At 46.6% G+C, this 20,377-nt stretch overlaps 1 protein-coding gene across 2 annotated transcripts in view; it reads left to right on the forward strand.

Moving 5' to 3' along the window:
- TULP3 (TUB like protein 3) overlaps positions 1-13,260 on the forward strand; it is a 54,412-nt gene extending 41,152 nt beyond the window's left edge. The window contains exons 5-12 of one of the 2 annotated variants that reach the window (XM_050747127.1): positions 1,834-1,931; positions 2,642-2,845; positions 5,665-5,777; positions 6,698-6,812; positions 9,548-9,646; positions 10,031-10,202; positions 11,262-11,375; positions 12,318-13,260. In XM_050747127.1, coding sequence (XP_050603084.1) covers positions 1,834-1,931; positions 2,642-2,845; positions 5,665-5,777; positions 6,698-6,812; positions 9,548-9,646; positions 10,031-10,202; positions 11,262-11,375; positions 12,318-12,355 — 953 coding nt within the window. In that variant the 3' untranslated portion in view covers positions 12,356-13,260. Of the gene's footprint in view, positions 1-1,833; positions 1,932-2,641; positions 2,846-5,664; positions 5,778-6,697; positions 6,813-9,547; positions 9,647-10,030; positions 10,203-11,261 lie in introns of both variants that reach the window. The other variant, XM_050747128.1, reaches the window with a different exon arrangement.
- Positions 13,261-20,377: the final 7,117 nt, after the last annotated feature.

The following is a 20,377-nucleotide window of genomic DNA, read 5'->3' on the forward strand; positions in this document are numbered from 1 at the left end:
AGGCACGGTGGCTCACGCCTGTAATCCCAGCACTTTGGGAGGCAGAGGCAGGCAGATCACCTGACGTCAGGAGTTCGAGACCAGCCTGGCCAACATGGTGAAACCCCGTCTCCACTAAAAATACAAAAAAAATTAGCCGGGTGTGGTGGTGGGCACCTGTAATTCCAGCTACTTGGGAGGCTGAGGCTGAGGTTGGGAGTTCAAGGCCAGCCTGACCAACATGGAGAAACCCCGTCTCTACTAAAAATACAAAATTAGCCAGATGTGGTGGTGGGCGCCTGTAGTCCCAACTACTCAAGAGGCTGAGGCAGGAAAATCGCTTGAACCCGGGAGGCCGAGGTTGCGGTGAGCCGAGATTGCGCCCAGCCTGGGCAACGAGAGCAAAACTCCATCTCAGAAAAAAATATAAAAGAAAATGCTGGGGGGAATAAAACTGCTGTAGAGAACAATGCATCATTGGATTTTTTTTTAATTGTGGTAAAACATGCATTGTAACATAAAAGTTACCAGTGTTAGCCTGGCATGGTGGCTTGCACCTATTATCCCAACACTTTGAAAGGCCGAGGCGGGCAGATCACCTGAGGTCAGTTTGACCAGTCTGGCCAACATGGTGAAACCCCGTCTCTACTAAAAATACAAAAAAATTAGCTGGGCTTGGTGGCGCACACCTGTAATCCCAGCTACCGGGGAGGCTGAGACAAGAGAATCGCTTGAACCCGAGGGATGGAGGTTGCAGTGAGCCGAGATCGTGCCACTGCACTCCAGCTTGAGCGACAGAGCGAGACTCCATCTTAATAATAGTAATAATAATAATAATAATTTATTAGTGCTACAGCTCTTTTTAGAATGTCTAGCAAGTTTTCCTGTTTTTACTGAAGCCTTCCCTTCCCTTCCAAATAACAAAAAGTACACTTTTTTTTTAAAAGAGTTCAGGTGTCATTCTGTCGCCTAGGCGGGGGTGCATAGCTCACTTTAGCCTCAAAATCCTGGGCTTAAGTGATCCACCCACCTCAGCTAGCTAGGATTACAGACACACAGGTACCATCATGCCTGGCTAATTAAAAAAAAACTTTTTATAGAGACAGATCTCAAACTCGTGGCCTCAAGCAATCCTTCTGCCTCAGCCTCCCAAAGTGCTAGGAGTACAGCCATGAGCCACTGTGCCCTGCCTAAATTTTCTTTTTTTTTTTTTTTTTTTTGAGACAGTCTCACTCTGTTGCCCAGGCTGGAGTGCAGTGGTGCAATCTCGCCCCCTGCAAGCTCTGCCTCCCAGTTTCAAGCGATTCTCCTGCCTCAGCCTCCCGAGTAGCTGGGACTACAGGTGCCCACCACCATGCCCGGCTAATTTTTTGTATTTTTAGTAGAGACAGAGCTTCACCATGTTAGCTGGATGGTCTCAATCTCCTGACCTCGTCATCTGCCCGCCTCGGCCTCCCAAAGTGCTGGGATTACAGGTGTGAGCCACCGTACCCAGCCTGCCCTGACTAAAATTTACAAGTTTAATCATTTTAAAGTGTGAGATTCAGTGACATTAAGTACATTAGCAATGTTATGCAACCACTACTACCATCTTCAGAACTTTTTCATCTTCCCAGAGACTTCACACCCATTCAAGATAATTCCTCATTCTCCCCTGCCCCCAGCCCCTAATAACCTCTATTCTACTTTCTGTCTCTATGAATTTGCCTGTTTTATGTATTTGGACAAAATAGTTGTGTTTAGGGTCACAATAGTTAGGAAGGTTTTAAGAAAAAAAAATTAAAACTATCTTTGTTTCAAAGACCTTTTTTAAACCAGTGTTGGCAGTGCTAACAGTTCTTCCTTTTCTGCTAGATATCTCTGAAAGTGTGAACTTCGATGAGGAGACTGATGGAAGATCCCAGTCAGCATGTTTAGAAAGACCAAATTCTGCATCCAGCCAGAATTCAACTGTATGTAGTTCTGAAACTTCTTCCGTTAGAGCTAACTTGACTCTTTCTCAAACATATCTTCAGTATGTGTGTGTGTGTGTATGTATGTATGTATGTATTTATTTATTTATTTTTGAGACAGAGTCTCACTCTGTCACCCAGGCTGGAAGTGCTGTGGCATGATCTCGGCTCACTGCAAACTCCGCCTCCCGGGTTCACACCATTCTCCTGCCTCAGCCTCCTGAGTAGCTGGGACTACAGGCGCCGCCACCACGCCCGGCTAATTTTTTGTATTTTTAGTAGAGACAGGTTTCACCGTGTTAGCCAGGATGGTCTCAATCTCCTGAGCTTGTGATCCACCCGCCTCGGCCTCCCAAAGTGCTGGGATTACAGGTGTGAGCCACTGTTCCCAGCCCTCAAACATATCTTCAGTATTTAAATACCATTAGTGAATGAGGGTTCCTTCAGAAGTTTAAGCTCAAATTTAGCTTATGATCTAATTTTTTCTATCTCAGGTCAGCTATTGTGAGGCTTTGTCCCATTTGCATACTTAGCTCTTCATTACTCTTAATATTCATATCCTTATTTAACTTTTCAGTTTTCCTTATTCTGTCAGAAGACTGAAGACACAGGGGTAAATTACTAAGTTGCTTTGTCCACTAAGTGCTTCTCAAAGAGAATCAGATTTTGAGTCCTGGCCTCTTGTTGCTCATGTATGGCTGTCCTTTCAGGATACAGGCACTTCCTGTTCTGCTACTGCAGCCCAACCAGCTGATAACCTCCTGGGAGACATAGACGACCTGGAGGACTTTGTGTATAGTCCTGCCCCTCAAGGTGTCACAGTAAGATGTCGGATAATCCGGGATAAAAAGGGAATGGATCGGGGCCTTTTCCCCACCTACTATATGTACTTGGAGAAAGAAGAAAATCAGAAGGTATGAGAATTGATTTCTAAGAAAACTCTTGAGAGAGAGAAGAATGTTGTGGGAGTAGATCGTTGATGGGCCTTAGGGAACTAACTCTGGTATTAGACCAAGCCAGCTAGAAGTAGATTGTATCTTTCAGTCCCCAGATGCTGTGTTCTCATTTTCTGCAAAGAGCTCATGGTCTAATAGGCAGCAAGCTCTACCCTCCCACAAATAAGAGCTTGATCCACAATGTGGGAAAATGGGCAGGTATTTCTTAATGTAATTTTACAGGTATTTTGTAATGTAAGTTTTCACCTGTCTCCCATGATTTAGTTTTTAGATGCTACTGTTCTTTTTTTTTTTTTTTTTTAATGATAAAACATGACATTGTGGAAGGAGAGCGAGTTTTGGGGAATAAGATGAATTAGAAATACGAAGGACATACAAGTTAAATGTCTTGTTTCTCACCCTAGAAATTCTAATTTATTTTATAAGTTTGAGCCAATTTAATATGTGCCGATGAACCTTATTAATTTTGTATTAATACCAGGTCTTAACAGATGCTTTTAAGAGCCTAGAAATGAGATAATGATAGTAGGTATTAATTGTTCTAACCACCATTTATTGAGTGTTTACAACAGACCAACCATGTGCATATATGTTTATATGTATTATCACCTGTAATCATTGTAGCCACCTTGTTAGGTAGGATTTCTCATCTCTGTTTTAAAGATGAGGTAACTAACTGGGGCTTAGGGAGTGACTTACCTACCCCAAATTGCACTAAGTGATGGCAGAGCCAAATTCAAACCTGTTTCTGCATAATTCTAAAGTCTTCCTGCTTAGCCACTGCCACTCTCCTGCTTCCCTGTTACGGTCCTGGTCTAGTAGAGTTTAGGAAGGATGCCTGCATAGGATGGTATTCATGCCATTGAAGTCACAGTGGTTTAAAACAACAGCAATATAGAAAAAAAGAGGCTGGGTGCGGTGGCTCAAGCCTGTAATCCCAGCACTTTGGGAGGCCGAGACGGGCGGATCACGAGGTCAGGAGATCGAGACCATCCTGGCTAATCCGGTGAAACCCCGTCTCTACTAAAAACACAAAAAACTAGCCGGGTGAGGTGGCGCACGCCTGTGGTCCCAGCTACTCGGGAGGCTGAGGCAGGAGAATGGCGTAAACCCGGGAGGCGAAGCTTGCAGTGAGCTGAGATCCGGCCACTGCACTCCAGCCTGGGTGACAGAGCGAGACTCCGTCTCAAAAAAAAAACAACAACAACAGCAATATAGAAAAAAAGAGGCCGGGCGCGGTGGCTCAAGCACTTTGGGAGGCCAAGACGGGCGGATCACAGGGTCAGGAGATCGAGACCATCCTGGCTAACCCGGTGAAACCCCGTCTCTACTAAAAAATACAAAAAAAACTAGCCAGGCAAGGTGGTGGGCACCTGTAGTCCCAGCTACTCGGGAGGCTGAGGCAGGAGAATGGCGTAAACCCAGGAGGCGGAGCTTGCAGTGAGCTGAGCTCCGGCCACAGCACTCCAGCCTGGGCGACAGAGCGAGACTCCATCTCAAAAAAAAAAAAGAGTATTTCCTCCCTGGAGAGCCTTCCCTTTTGCCCTTTCTTGCCCTTTGCCTAATCAAAGTCTTTCCTGATGTGCTCCACCAGACGTGGTTGACATTCCTTTGTCTGTGTCCCCATGGCATTAAGAAAGCTATCACAGGCCAGGTGCCGTGGCTCACGCCTGTAATCCCAGCACTTTGGGAGGCTGAGGCGGGTGGATCCCTTGAGGACAGGAGCTCGAGACCAGCTTGGCCAACATGGGGAGACCCTGTCTCTAGCAAAAAATAAAAAAATTAGCCAGGAGTGGTGGCATGCACCTGTAGTTCCAGCTACTTGGGAGGCTGAGGCAGGAAAATCACTTGAACCTGGGAGGCAGGGGTTGCAATGAGCTGTGATTGCGCCACTGCGCTGTAGCCTGAGTGACAGAGTGAGACCCTGCCTCAAAAAAAAAAAAAAAAAAAAAAGAAAAAAGAAAGAAAGAAAGCCATCACAGTAAAGAATGGGAAGGTATTCAGGATCCTGTCTCTCCTAAAGTTGGAAAGACTCTTAATCATGGCATTGGATGAACATTGATTGTTATTTATTTATTGGATTCTGCAGGGTTGCCCAGGCTGGCCTGGAACTCCTGGACTCCAGTGATGCCTCTACCTCAGCCTCCCAAGCAGCTGGGATTATAGGCTCATGCCACCTGGCCCAGCTTTGGAGATTTTTTTTTTTAACTGGAAGTTTTTAGGGATGAAGTTGTAACTAATTATGTAGAGACTCAAGCTAGTAAATTTAGAAAAACCGTACAGGAAGAAAACCCTGTTAGTGAATTTTTTTTTTTTTTGAGACAGAATCTCGCTCTGTCGCCCAGGCTGGAGTGCAGTGGCACGATCTGGGCTCACTGCAAGCTCCGCCTCCTGGGTTCACGCCATTCTCCTGCCTCAGCCTCCCGAGTAGCTGGGACTATAGGCTCCCGCCACCGCGCCCGGCTAATTTTTTGTATTTTTAGTAGAGACGGGGTTTCACTAGGTTAGCCAGGATGGTCTCGATCTCCTGACCCTGTGATCCGCCCACCTCAGCCTCCCAAAGTGCTGGGATTACAGGGGTGAGCCACTGCACCCAGCCTGATAGTGAATTCTGATAAGAGAGTTAGAAAAAGGGATGAAGACCCAAAGATTAACAGCTTAGACATATGCTGGGGACTTGCTGAACACTGGCTGAATGAATAGGTAGGACAGCCATGGCCAGGGGCGGGGTGGGTTCTCTCGACTTCATTTTTGACTGACACTTTTTCTTTTCCCAGATATTTCTTCTTGCAGCTAGAAAGCGGAAAAAGAGCAAAACAGCCAACTACCTCATCTCCACTGATCCAGTTGATTTATCTCGTGAAGGAGAAAGTTATGTCGGCAAGCTTAGGTGAAAGCAACCTTAGATCCCTGTCCTATTCTTTCTGATAGTCTTATTCCTATAGTTGCAGAACAGTTCATATCTTGGTTACAACTAGCATGTATTGATGTTGTAATCTTAAAAAAAAAAAAAAAAAAAAAAAAAAAGAAAAACAAAAAAGGCTGGGTACAGTGGCTCACACCTGTAATCCCAGCACTTTGAGAGGCCAAGGGGGTGGATCACTTGAGGTTAGGAGTTAGAGTCCAGCCTGGCCAACATGGCAGAAACCCCTTCTCTACTAAAAATACAAAAATCAGCTGGGTGTGGTAGCACGTACCTATAATTCCAGCTACCCAGGAGGCTGAAGCACGAGAATTGCTTGAACCCAGGAGGCAGAGGTTGCCATGAGCCAAGACAGCACCACTGCACCCCAACCTGGGTAACAGAATGAGAGTCTGTCTCAGAAAAATAAAAAAATAAGTGTGGTGTGGTTGCTTAGGCCTGTAATCCCAGCATTTGTGGAGGCTGAGGTTGGAGGATCACTTGAGGCCAGGAGTTTGAGACCAGTCTGGGCAACACATTGAGACGTCTCTTCAAAAATTTTTAAAATTAGCCAGGCATGGCAGTGCTCGCCTGTAGCCCCAGCTACCCAGGAGGCTAAGGTGGGAGGATGGCTTGAGCCTGGGAGTTTGAGGCTGCAGTGAGCTATGATCCCTGCCACTGCACTCCAGCTGGGTGACAGAGCGAGAACCTGTCTCAGATGAATGAACAAGTAAATAAAAAGTTAAAAGAAAATCTCAGTTCCTTCCTTGCTTTAATGAGATATTTTTGAAAAAGTGATGAACATTTAGACATTTGGAAAATAGGCTTCCATTTTCCTTCTCTTAGATTGTGTTTGTATAAGAAAAAAAATTACAGATCATCTTGGTGACTTTTTCTCCTGACTCCAGATCCAACCTCATGGGGACCAAGTTTACCGTTTACGACCGTGGTATCTGCCCCATCAAGGGCCGGGGTCTGGTAGGAGCGGCCCACGCCCGGCAGGAGCTGGCCGCCATCTCCTATGTGAGTGCTGCTTTCCCAAGGCCCACTTCCTGCCCTCCTGACGTCATGCTGGCACTTTTCACCTAGTGTCGCCTAAGAACCTCCCCTCCCAAGCTTGTTTCTATTTCTGATTTCTGTTGCTGTACCACTTTCTCCATGTATTTGAGTTTTAGTTATCTGAATTGCCAAGTTCAATTATTTTTCACTCTCAGAATATTTCTTCCCTTATTTCCTCTTCTTTTTTCCTGCTGCCACTTAGTTCAGACCTTTACTTCTCATCCAGTGGCCAAAGGTTACAATAAATTGAAGCTGATCTTTTTTTGCTTTTAATCTTTTCCTATCTAGTTCATTCTCTTTTTTCTCTTTTTAATCTTTTTATTTTTTTCCTCTTTTTGGCATTTATAGTTCACTTCTTTTTAAATTTCATCTTATTATTTGTTTTATTGTACTTTTTCATTTTATTTCACACCCAGGAAAGACCTGAGAACTATCTAGCTCATTCTCTACTGCTACCAAATGAATCTTCCTAAAACAAGGCTCTAGTTGAGCCTCCTGTTCTGCTGCAGACCTTTTAGTGACTACCCATTGTGGAAGATCTAACATGGCAGCATTTGCTTTCAGACTCCTCTGTCGGCTCACCCCCGCTTCCCATCATTCTAGCGAAGCAGCCCTCCTGTCGTTCCCTTGTCCAACCACACTCCTCTTTCCTCCTTGGAGAGGCTTCCCTTTTCCTCTTTCTTGCCTTTTGCCTTATCAAAGTCTTTTCTGAGTACTCCACTAGATGTGGTTGACATTCCTTTGTCTGTGTCCTTGTGGCATTTGTAACCCACATGTACTTGTTATTATTTGTTCAACATGAACCGTCTCCACCAGTTTGTAAATTATTGCGAACTCTTACTCATGGCTGTATCCATACCAGCACATGGCCTGGCACACAGTAGGTATTCAAAGAGTTGTTGAGTAAGAGAAAGCAAGAAGGAATTGACCCATCTCAGCTGGTTTTTTTATTCCAAAGTCTCAACTTTCTGAAGTTGAAATTAATCCCATGAGATCTTATCTACATGCCTGAGAACCATTTGACTTCAACACTTTGATGTAAAGTGTCTTTCCTCTATAGCTTTCATACATAATCTGCTTAGCTTGGCTGGGCTTGATGGCTCACACCTGTAATCCCAGCACTTTGGGAGGCTGAGGCGGGCAGATCACTTGAGCCCAGGAGAGACCAGCCTAGGCAACATGGTGAAACCCTGTCTCTATTAAAAATACAAAAACTAGCTGGGCGTGGTGGCAGTCGCTGGAGTCCCAGCTACTGGAGGCGCTGAGGCAAGAGGATCACTTGAGTCTTAGGAGGGTCGAAGCTGCAGTGAGCTGTGATCACGCCATGCACTCCAGCCTGGGCGACAGCATGAGATCCTATTTTAAAAATAATAATAATCGGCCAGGCGCGGTGTCTCATGCCTGTAATCCCAACGCTTCAGGAGGCTGATGCGCGTGGATCACCTGAAGTCAGGAGGTCGAGACCAACCTGGCCAACATGGCGAAACCCTGTCTCTACTAAAAATATAAAAAAATTAGCCAGGCGTGGTGGTGGGCACCTGTAATCCCAGCTACTCAAGAGGCTGAGGCAGGAGAATCGCTTGAACCCAGGAGGCAGAGGTTGCACTCCAGCCTGGGTGACAGAGCAAGACTCCGTCTCAAAATAAAATAAGAATAATCTGCTTGGCTTGACAGGCATTTTTAACATCTAGTGCGGGCCTTAATTAACCACAACTCATTCTCACTGTATGTAATCTAGTGCCATGCCCTCACTGGGAAATAAATATGTGTTGGTGCTGACAAAGTTGGGCAGTTTGTTCACAGTTATCTCAAATGTCATTTAAGACTCAAGAGTAAGAGGCTGGGCGTGGTGGCTTACTCCTGTAATCACAGCACTTTGGGAGGCCGAGATGGGCGGATCACCTGAGGTCGGGAACTGGAGACCAGCCTGACCAACATGGAGAAACCCTGTCTCGACTTAAAAAAAAAAAAATACAAAATTAGCTGGGCGTGCTGGCGGGTGCCTGTAGTCCCATCTACTCAGGAGGCTGAGGCAGGAGAATGGCATGAACCCGGGAGACAGAGCTTGCAGTGAGTCGGGATTGTGCCACTGCACACCAGCCTGGGCGACAGAGCAAGACTCTGTCTCAGAAAACAAAACAACAACAACAAAAAGTTATATATATTTATATATATATTTATATATTTTTATATATATAAAGAGATATATTACTTTCCTGTTTTTGACTCTCTGTTTATAGCAAAGTAATAAAATTATTTTTGGTACACATGATTTATTATATTTTTTATTTATTTATTTTTTTGGCAGAGTCTCACTCTTGTCGCCCAGACTGGAGTGCAATGATGCGATCTTGGCTCACTGCAGCCTCTGCCTCCTGGGTTCAAGCAATTCTCCTGCCTCAGCCTCCTTAGTAGCTGGGACTACAGGCACTCGCCACCATGCCTGGCTAGTTTTTGTATTTTTAGTAGAGACAGGGTTTCACCATGTTGGCCAGGCTGGTCTGGAACTCCTGACCTCAGGTGATCTGCCCACCTCAGCCTCCCAAAGTTCTGGGATTACAGGCGTGAGCCACCGCCCCTGGCTGGTACACCTGATATTGTAAGCATCTTACGTTCCCAAGAAAGTCTCATGTTATAAAAGAATGTGGTCTCTATTTTTCTCCTGTTTCCAAGTTCTGCCTTGTTTTCCTATCTTCCAGGAGACGAACGTACTTGGATTTAAAGGTCCTAGGAAAATGTCTGTGATCATTCCTGGAATGACACTGAATCATAAGCAGATCCCATATCAGCCACGAAACGTGAGTAAGAACATATTCAAATCAGCAAAAGACTCTAAAAGACAGTAGTACAATACAGAGAGGTTAATACAAAAAAAAAAAAAAAATTGAGCTTCCAGAGCCCCACACTGGAGCATGGCTCCATACCCTTCTTCAGGAGAGCTGCCCTCCAGAACCTCAGGATAAGAGCAGTTGCAGAGTCGTTGCCTTGAAACCATGTTTTCTTCAAAGAGAAATGCTGGATAATGTAGAATAATTTTAAAAACCTGTCTTCATTGTTGGCTTTCGTTCTTTGCTTCTGGTTTACCCTTTTCTGAAATGGAGAAAGGATTCTCCTCCTCTACCTTCTGCCTCGTGCAGTTGTAGGGTTGTCAGTTACAAAGTAATGATTTTCCCTTTGGACAGAACCATGACAGTTTGCTCTCAAGGTGGCAGAACAAAACTATGGAAAATCTCATTGAACTGCACAACAAGGCCCCCGTCTGGAACAGTGACACTCAGTCCTATGTCCTCAACTTTCGTGGCCGGGTCACTCAGGCATCAGTGAAGAACTTCCAGATAGTCCACAAAAATGACCGTAAGCCTCTGGGAAGGGCTGGGTAGGAAGAGGAGGATAGACGCTCTTACAGGATGGGAAATGCACATTCCCTGTACGCGATAGGAAATGATAGTCAGGAGATAATCATGGAGGAGAGAAAGGATTTCTTTGGAAAGATGAAACTACAGTTTTGGAGAAAACTTGTGAATCACTGTGTTGAGGAGGGGGGAGGAGTGTGAGAGATATGCTATAGCAAATCAGAAAAGTTGGCTGGGCATCATGGCTCACGTCTGTAATCTCAGCACTTTGTGAGGCTGAGGTGGGCAGATCGCTTGAGACCAGGAGCTTAAGACTAGCCTGGGCAACATGGTGTGAAACCCCATCTCTACAAAAAATAGAAAAAATTAGCTGGGCCTGGTGGCAGGCACTTGTAGTCCAAGCTACCTGGGAGGCTGAGGTGGGAGCATCACTTGAGCCAGGAGGTCGAGGCTGCAGTGAGCCGAGATTGCGTCACTGCACTCCAGCCTGGGCGACAGAGCGAGACTCCGTCTCAAAAAAAAAAAAAAAAATCAGAGAAGTCACAGAGTAGGTTGTTTGGGAAACAAAGGCAAATGACCCCAATAAAGGTTCCTGGCACCTCTAGCCTACGGAGCTTGTGACGTTGCCAGCAAGCCGCTCTCTATTCTACAGAAACCTGGTGATTAACTGGCCTATTTGGAGGATTCTTTCTATATCATAAACAGGTTTTCACTGGGCCAGTAATCCCAGCACTTTGGGAGGCCGAGGCAGGAGAATCACTTTGGCCTAGGTGTTTGAGACCAGCTTGAGCAACACACTGAGACCCTATCTTCACAAAAAGTAAAATACTAGCCAACCACGGTGGTGCTTGCCTGTAGTCCCAGCTACTGAAGAGGCTGAAGTGGGAGGATCACTTGAGCCTGGGATGGGAGGTCAAGGCTGCAGTGAGCTGTGGTCATTCCACTAGGCTCCAGCCTGGGCGACAGAGCAAAACCCCAACTCAGAAAAGGAAGAAAAAAAAAGTTTTCCCCTAGTGCAACCACATTATATTCTAACATCTTGATTTCCTTGTGTTTCTAGCTGACTATATAGTCATGCAGTTTGGACGTGTAGCAGATGACGTGTTCACACTGGACTACAACTACCCACTTTGCGCAGTTCAGGCCTTTGGCATCGGTCTTTCTAGCTTTGACAGTAAGCTGGCATGTGAATGACAGAACAATCAGGCAGGGGGCCTTTCTCCCCACAGAGCTTTCAGGAGCGGACAGTGGCCTCCTCTTCCCCTCCCTGCCCCAGGACTTGAAGAGCAATAGTTTGCCCCTTTTGGAATGATCCCTGAATTTATAAAACACACACACGAAAAGCAGTAGTTTGCCCCTTTTGGAATGATCCCTGAATTTATAAAACACACACACGAAAAGCAATAGTTTGCCCCTTTTGGAATGATCCCTGAATTTATAAAACACACACACGAAAAGCAGTAGTTTGCCCCTTTTGGAATGATCCCTGAATTTATAAAACACACACACGAAAGGCAATAGTTTGCCCCTTTTGGAATGATCCCTGAATTTATAAAACACACACACGGAAAGCAATAGTTTACCCCTTTTGGAATGATTCCCTGAATTTATAAAACACATACACGAAAAGCAATAGTTTGCCCCTTTTGGAATGATCCCTGAATTTATAAAACACACACACGGAAAGCAATAGTTTGCCCCTTTTGGAATGATCCCTGAATTTATAAAACACACACACACCCCGTGCACTCTACTCCTTTTCCAGGTTTCATAGACTTGGTGAGGGATCACAACTTAGCATGGTTGAGAGATGATTTAAAGCACAGTCATGTTCTTGTCACATATCGTCTCCTGAAGCTAGAGTGGGATTTCCTGTGCTTAGAAACTTGCAGTAGAATCAGGGACTGACATCGCAGTTCCTCTCCTCTCTTCATTCCCTCACAGCAGATTGGCCAGCACCAATCTTAGTCAGAGTGGCTGTGATCGCATTTGTGATCAATTATGTGAGAAGTGTATATAATTGTCTTCATTTCAATTAAGGCCGAAAGCATAAACTCTAGAGGTGACTCAGTCAAGACTGACAGTGATTTGATAATTGCCTTCATTTTCAACCCAGGAGTGCCTCCCACAGCTGTATCACTACGGATCCATTAGTGTGGAGCGACACACAACTGCAGGCATCTGGTGCAAACATTTTGTCATTATCAAGAGAGATGGCAGTATTGACCATTTAGTTTAGTTTAAAAAAAAAAAAAAAGGTGGCAGGAGAGCTTTGGGGAGGACCAGCCAGCAGACATGAGCACTGCTGGCCTGTGTGGCAGAGCTTTGGACTTTGTTCGCGGCTCCCCCAACCCAGGTTCATAGGCATAGAAGGTATTTTGCTACATTTTTTGGATTATTACACCCCTCCACATATTATGTGACTCTTACACCAGTTCATCCCTCCCAGAATGTATCCAAACCTTGAGAATACGGGAGCTCTGTGAGCCCCACTGTCAGCACCGCTGAGCTGCATCCCTTGTGCACAGAACTGTTTGCCAGCACTGGGTGGGACGTCCATGGCGGCTGCTCCCTCAGACTTCCCTTCTGTGGACAAACCGCTCACCCCTGCCTGTTGTTCCTGCACCACATCAGATAAGCACGTGAAGGAGAGCCAGCTGGGAGCTGCGGGACCCTTGGCTTTTCCCCCGCGACAAGTCCCACCTTCTGGGTGAGGACGAGACTGTTGACATCTCAGGCATGTTTCCCACCAAGTGCCTCCCTCACAGCCGTGCTCAGAAGCCTCACACCTCGTCACCACCACCACCCCTACCCCATCCTGAGGCACTGCCTGGCAGATTACCCTGGTTGACCGCAGAAGCTATTAATACACGACAGCATCTGGGGAAGGACTTATGGTGGGCCAGGTGGACCTCATCCTGCTTCCTCCTCCTCCCTCTGGTTTAAAGAGATATGTAAACTAATTTCACATAATTTGTGTGTGCAGGTGATTGGTTTTTACATAAGTCCTATTTATACCTTTTATATGTTATAGAAATAAAAGTTAATTTATATAAAAATGTGTCACTGCCTTTGCAAGTCCTGTGCTTCAGGAAGTTCCTACTGTCATGTTCCGTAATCATAATTGTCGTCTTGGGCCACGTGCAGTGGCTCACGCCTATAATCCCAGCACTTTGGGAGGTCGAGGCAGGCAGATTACGTGAGGCCAAGAGTTGGAGACCAGCCTGGCCAACATGGCAAAACCCCATCTCTACTAAAAATACCAAAATTAGCCAGGTGTGGTGGTGTGCGTCTGTAATCCCAGCTCCTCAAGAGGCTGAGGCATGAGAATCGCTTGAACCCGGGAGGCTGGGGTTGCAGTGAGCAGAGATCACACCATTGCACACCACCCTGGGCCACAGAGTGAGTCCCTTGCCTCAAAAAAAAAAAAAAAAAAAAAAAAGTTTTGGTAACACAGTGAGCACATCAGTTCTTTAAAACCAGGTGATGACTAACAAACATGTCATCCTGATGCAAAACAGGAATCCGCAGACTAAGAAGGCTGTGTTCCAGAGGCTACCTAGACACACTACACATGATGGCCAGGGGCGTCTGGACAGAAGACGGGACCAATAGCTGAGCTTAGCAGGGCCAGAGGGTAGAGTGTATATTCTTTGGATGCCTGCCCGGGTCAGCTTCCCGGATTTGTTGTCATTCCTTACTGGTTCAGCAGCAACACAAATGAACCATCGAATAGTGAAACAGACCCCATCGCTTGCCTTTGAGTGTTAACTTCTTGTTTTTGTTTTTTTTTTTTTTTTTTTTGAGACGGAGTCTCGCTCTGTCGCCCAGGCTGGAGTGCAGTGGCGCGATCTCGGCTCACTGCAAGCTCCGCCTCCCGGGTTCACGCCATTCTCCTGCCTCAGCCTCCCGAGTAGCTGGGACTACAGGCGCCCACAACCGCGCCCAGCTAATTTTTTGTATTTTTAGTAGAGACGGGGTTTCACCGTGGTCTCGATCTCCTGACCTTGTGATCCGCCCGCCTCGGCCTCCCAAAGTGCTGGGATTACAGGCGTGAGCCACCGCGCCCGGCCTGTTTTTGTTTTTTGAGATGGAGTCTTGCTTTGTCACCCAGGCTGGAGTGCAGTGGGGGTGATCTCGGCTCACAGCAACCTCCTCTTCCCAGATTTCAGCAATTCTCCTGCCTCAGCCTCCTGAGTAGCTGGGACTACAGGCGTGCGCTACTACACCCAGTTAAGTTTTTGTATTTTAAGTAGAGAAGAGGTTTCACCATGTTGGCCAGGCCGCAGGCTGGTCTCGCCTTGGCCTTCAGAAGTGCTGGGATTACAGGTGTGAGCCACCGCACCCAGCCTTTTTTTTTTTTTTTTTTTTGAGACGGAGTCTGGCTCTGTTGCCAGGCTGGAGTGGAGTGGGGCGATCTCGGCTCATTGCAACCTCCGCCTCCTGGGTTCAGGTGACTCTCCTGCCTCAGCCTCCCGAGTAGCTGGGACTACAGGCGTGAGCCACCGCCCTCGGCGTTTTTTTTTTTTGGAGACAGGGTCTCATTCCCGTTGTCCAGGCTGGAGTGCAGTGGTGTGATCTTGGCCCACCACAGCCTCAACTTCCTGAGCTCAAGGGATCCTCCCACCTCAGCCTCCTGAGTAGCTAGAACAATAGGCATGTGCCACCAAGACTGGCTAATTTTTTGTTTTAAAGTAAAGACAGGGTTTCACTATGTTTTCCAGGCTCGAACTCCTGGGCTGAAGTGATCCTCCCACCTTGGCCTTACAAAGTGCTAGAATTAGAGGCATAAGCCACCGTGCCCGGCCTTCACATTTGAAAGCTGCTGTATGTTCAGAAGTTGAAAAAAAATTGCTGGGTGTGGTGACTCATGCCCAGCACTTCAGGAGGCCGAGGTGGGAGGATCATTTGAGGTCAGGAGTTCAGATCAGTCAGGCCAACATGGCAAAACCCTGTCTCTACTAAAAAAAACAAAATTACCTGGGTGTGGTGGCAGGTGCCTGTAATCTCAGTTGCTTGGGAGGCTGAGGCAGGGGAGTCACTTGGACTGAGAAGGCAGAGGCTGTAGTGAGCCAAGATTGTGCCACTGCACTCCAGCCTGTATGTGACTGCATCTCAAAAAAAAAAAAGTGTCCACAAAGCTTTCCTAGGCTTTCTGGCTCTTATCAGTGTCACAGTGATAAACACATGTAAAGAAGCAAGAAGAGCCTAAAAAGGCCGGGTGCGGTGGTTCAAGCCTGTAATCCCAGCACTTTGGGAGGCCGAGACGGGCGGATCACGAGTTCAGGAGATCGAGACCATCCTAGCTAACACGGTGAAACCCCGTCTCTACTAAAATACAAAAAAAATTAGCTGGGCAAGGTGGTGGGCGCCTGTACTCCCAGCTACTCGGGAGGCTGAGGCAGGAGAATGGCGTGAACCCGGGAGGTGGGGCTTGCAGTGAGCTGAGATCTGGCCACTGCACTCCAGCCTGGGCAACAGAGTCAGACTCCGTCTCAAAAAAAAAAAAAAAAAAAAAAAAAAAGAGCCTAAAAATCAGGACGAGCTGGAATCAATTCTTACAGCTTGATTTTTCCTTTTTTTTTTTTTTTTTTTTAAGTCTTCAACATGCACAATGTGAATTGTTTTCTTTTTCATATGATTCTCTTTGGCTAAGGTGCATGCATGGCTGGCCAGTTTTTCTGTTTTTTTGAGACAGGGTCTGGCTCTGTTTCCCAGGCTGGAGTGCAGTGGTGTGATCTTGGCTCACTGCAACCTCCGCCTCCTGGGCTCAAACCGTCTTCCCACCTCAGTCTCCTGAGTAGCTGGGACTACAGGCGTCCACCACCAACAACTAATTTTTAAGTTTTTGGTAGAGACAGGGTTTCACCATGTTGCCCAGATTGGTCTTGAACTCCTGGGCTCAAGCGATCCTCTCCCCTTGTCATCCCAGAGTGTTGGGATTACAGGTATGAGCTACCATGCCTGGCCCAAATAGATTCTTTGTGACACAGTTTTGTACACTAGTGATCAGGGACATACTGGTGGGCATTGAGATGAAAGATTTCAGCAAGTGTCAATTACAAGTCTAAAAACAGGCCTGCAAAAGGCTCTTTTTGATCAGTTTAATAGATCATAGAAGAAATGAACTAGCATCAATTCAATTCCTTGAGACCAGCATTGTAAGTGCAGAAATAAAGTGATGGTTCGACTAAGGCAAAATCCTCCCGGGTTCTGACCCTATTTCTGCCGATGATTTGCCTCCTTTATAGATTGAGAGGCTTTGAACTACCTGCCCTTTTACATTCTTGAATTACATGTTTCTCCCCACTCATGCTGACAACACTCTGGCATTCCCCTGTTTTGAGCTGAACTCACTGGTTACCCCTGGACAGCTTCATGCTGTTGATGGCTAAGGATGACTAGCAGGAGAGGTGACACAGAGCTCCGGGAAAGCACAGATGGCCTCAGAGAAGGCACCATGGAGAGGAGACTGGAATTGTGGAAGAAACAGGATCGTGCACTGAGAAATGTCCTCTTTATTCTACCAAGTACGATTTATTAGCCAACTTGACATTTGTCAATGTGGTTATAGTAACGAAGCAATTCTCTCAAGACACACACAGCTTGCTCCTAGAGAAAACTCCAGCATGTCGCAAGCTGCCTTTTTCCTCAGCCTCCAGCTCCTGCCCGGGAATTGTCTGCACGTCTAACACCTGCTTCTCTTCAGTCCACAGCTCTCTTAGCCTGGCCCACGCAGGCCCCAGCCAGGGGCATGCCAAGGACCTGCCAGTTTCTGTGCCACCTCCTGAGACACGTTTCCTGACCACTGGCATATTGGATCATTTTGCCTCCTTTCCTCGTTATCACTGGCAATGGATATGCTTTAAAAGTCTCACCGTCTTTTTTATCAACCAATAGACTCCCCTCATCCACTAAAAACGGGCTGCCACAAATGAAGGTGTGCGGTGGGAACTGTAGGTGGTTCCATGGCGCCACCTACTGTCCAGGAATGCATGTTGCAAGTGTGTTAAAATGGGCAGACCCCGCACAGGTGAGGAAGTCACCAGGCCTGAGTGAAAACAGCAAGCCAACCACATTACCATGCATTTACCAAGCACCTCGTGTTATACCATGGCTCTCTTCTGAAAGCCTGAGAACACTAATATTTCTGGAGTTTAGAAACTAGTTAAGGTGCCGGGCTTGGTGGCTCACACCTGTAATCCTAGCACTTTGGGAGGCCAAGACGGGCGGATCACGAGGTCAGGAGATCGAGACCATCCTGGCGAACACCGTGAAACCCCAGCTCTACTAAAAATACAAAAAATTAGCCGGGCGTAGTGGCGGACACCTGTAGTCCCAGCTACTCAGGAGACTGAGGCAGGAGAATGACATGAACCTGGGAGGCGGAACTTGCAGTGAACCAAGATCGCGCCACTGCACTCCAGCCTGGGCGACAGAGTGAGACTCCGTCTCAAAAAAAAAAAAAAAGGAAGAAAGAAAGAAAGCAACTAGTTAAGGTATTCCAGGTAAAATGCCCAGGATCTGGCTGGCACAGAATAAACACTTAGTGGCAGATATCTATATAATTTTTTTTTTTTTATTTGAGGCAGGGTCTCACTCTGTTACTTAGGCTGGATGGCAGTGGCATGATCTCACTGCAGCCTTGACCTTCTCAGGCTCAAGTGATCCTCCCATTTCAGTCTCCCGAGCTGCTGGGATACGGGCGTGAGCTACCACGCCCAGCTAATTTTTTTTTTTTTTTTTTTTCTGTATTCTGTAGAGAGGGGGTTTCATCATGTTGCCCAGGCTGGTGTTGAACTCCTGAGCTCAAGCAATCCTCCCACCTCAGCCTCCCAAAGTGCTGGAATTACAGATGTGAGCCATCGTGCCCGGCCATCATTTTTATTAATGTTCTTTCAAAATAAAACAATGAGCTGGGAATGGTGGCTCTCAACAGTAATCTCAGCATTTTGGAAGGCTAAGGTGGGAGGATCGCTTGAGCCCAGGAGTTCCCAGACCAGCCTGGGCAACATAGGGAGACCCCATCTCTGCAAAAATAAATCAGCCAAGCACTGTGGCACGAGCCTGTAGTCTCAGCTACTCCGGAGGATGGCTTGAGCCTAGGAGGCCACAGTGAGCCGAGATTGTACTACTGCACTCCAGCCTGGCGTGAAACCCTGTCTCTAAGAAAAAACATAACAGGGCCGGGCGCGGTGGCTCACGCCTGTAACCTCAGCACTTTGGGAGGCCGAGGTGGGTGGATCACGAGGTCAGGAGATCAAGACCATCCTGGCTAACACGGTGAAACCCCGTCTCTACTAAAAATACAAAAAAAAAAAAAATTAGCCGGGTGTGGTGGCGGGCGCCTGTAGTCCCAGCTACTGGGGAGGTTGAGGCAGGAGAATGGTGTGAACCGGGGAGATGGAGCTTGCAGTGAGCTGAGATCGCGCCACTGCACTCCACAGAGCAAGACTCCGTCTCAAAAAAAAAAAAAGGAAAAAGAAAAAACTTAACAGAACAATGATCTTTTTAGCCATGCACTTATACAGAATGGCTTATACATGTTTATAAAGCAAATTTAGATGGTTTTCCAGAGACAATAGGACAGGACAGAAGCACAGCATGGTTTAACCGGGTTACTTCACACACCAGTGCTAGCCCAGACCTGATCCTACCTCCCTTTCCTCACCTTGTACCCATCTGTGTTTTTACTTGAAGTAACAGCCTATGCAAATATTAGCCCTGATGTTGATGGAAATTTTTGAAGTATTTCAAATACGAAATGGGCCTCCAAGATTCTTTCTGGATATGCCTTGTCTTTTGGTCCATCAGTCCTGAGCTCCTTTGACACTGCCCCAACATGGCTTTGGCCAAGACCTAAGCCACACGGGGGTAAAGCTGGGGGCACAGGAAGGGGCAGGCTTTCTCCTGGTCTATCACCAGCTTTTACTATACTTCTTTGGTTTAATACTGGGGCTCAAGCCACAGGGCTTAACATCTAGTTAAGCACTTTCTACCTAGAATCTGCCCCTTGTCACGAATCTCAAGTGTTTCAAGAAGAACTATCCAGCAGTTCTCTTTCTTCTGTAGTTTGGGAGTAGGAAGATTAGGAAGGAAGAATGGTTTGAGGAGAAAGGAGGGTGACTGGCAGAAGAGGGCTAAGAATTAGAGCAACATTTTTAAAGTGTGTCTAGGCCGCGTGTGGGTGCGGTGGCTCATGCCTGTAATCCCAGCACTTTGGGAGGCCGAGGCAGGCGGATCACTTGAGGTCAGGAATTTGAGACCCAGTCTGGCCAAAATGGTGAAACCCCATCTCTACTAAAAATACAAAAATTAGCCAGATGTGGTGGTGCATGCCTGTAATCCCAGCTACTCGGGAGGCTGAGGCACAAGAATCAATTGAACCCGGGAGGCGGAGGTTGTAGTGAGCCAAGATTGCACCACTGCACTCCAGCCTGGGTGACAGAGCGAGACTCTGTCTCAACAACAACAACAACAACAACAAAAAGTTGGGTCTAAGTTCCATTTCCAAAGTACTGATGCATACTTAGGACAAACTATATCAGGCTAAGGTAGAATGTGACCTTGAAAAAGGTTTCCTGATTTTTGCCTTTAGTCAGTCGTATGTTGTTCTATATCAGATATTTAGAGAGACAGAGATACATAAATTTATTTTTGGGCCAGGTGTGGTGGCACATACCAGTAGTATTCCTAGCTACCTGGGAGGCTGAGGTAGGAGCACATACCAGTAGTATTCCTAGCTACCTGGGAGGCTGAGGTAGGAGCACATACCAGTAGTATTCCTAGCTACTTGGGAGGCTGAGGTAGGAGGATTGCTTACGTGCACTAGGATCGCACCACTGCACTTCAGTCTAGGAACAGAGCAAGACCCTGTCTCAAAAAAAAAAAAAAAAAAAAAAACCCACACATTATTAATGTGCAAATTGCCTATCTATAGGGGACTAGTTAAAAACACTAAGGTAAGGCTGGACGCGGTTGGCTTATGCTTGTAATTAATCCCAGTACATTAAGAGGCCCAGGCAGGAGTACCGCTTGAGCCCAGGACTTTGAGACCAGCCTGGGCAACATATCAAGACCCTGCTTCTACAAAAAACAAACAAACAAACAAAAGCTTTTTAAAATCAGCCAGGTATGGGGGCACATGCCTGTAGTCTCAGCTACTCAGGAGGCTGA

Source organism: Macaca thibetana, chromosome 11 (genome assembly GCF_024542745.1).
Source record: "Macaca thibetana thibetana isolate TM-01 chromosome 11, ASM2454274v1, whole genome shotgun sequence".
Lineage (NCBI taxonomy): Eukaryota > Metazoa > Chordata > Mammalia > Primates > Cercopithecidae > Macaca > Macaca thibetana.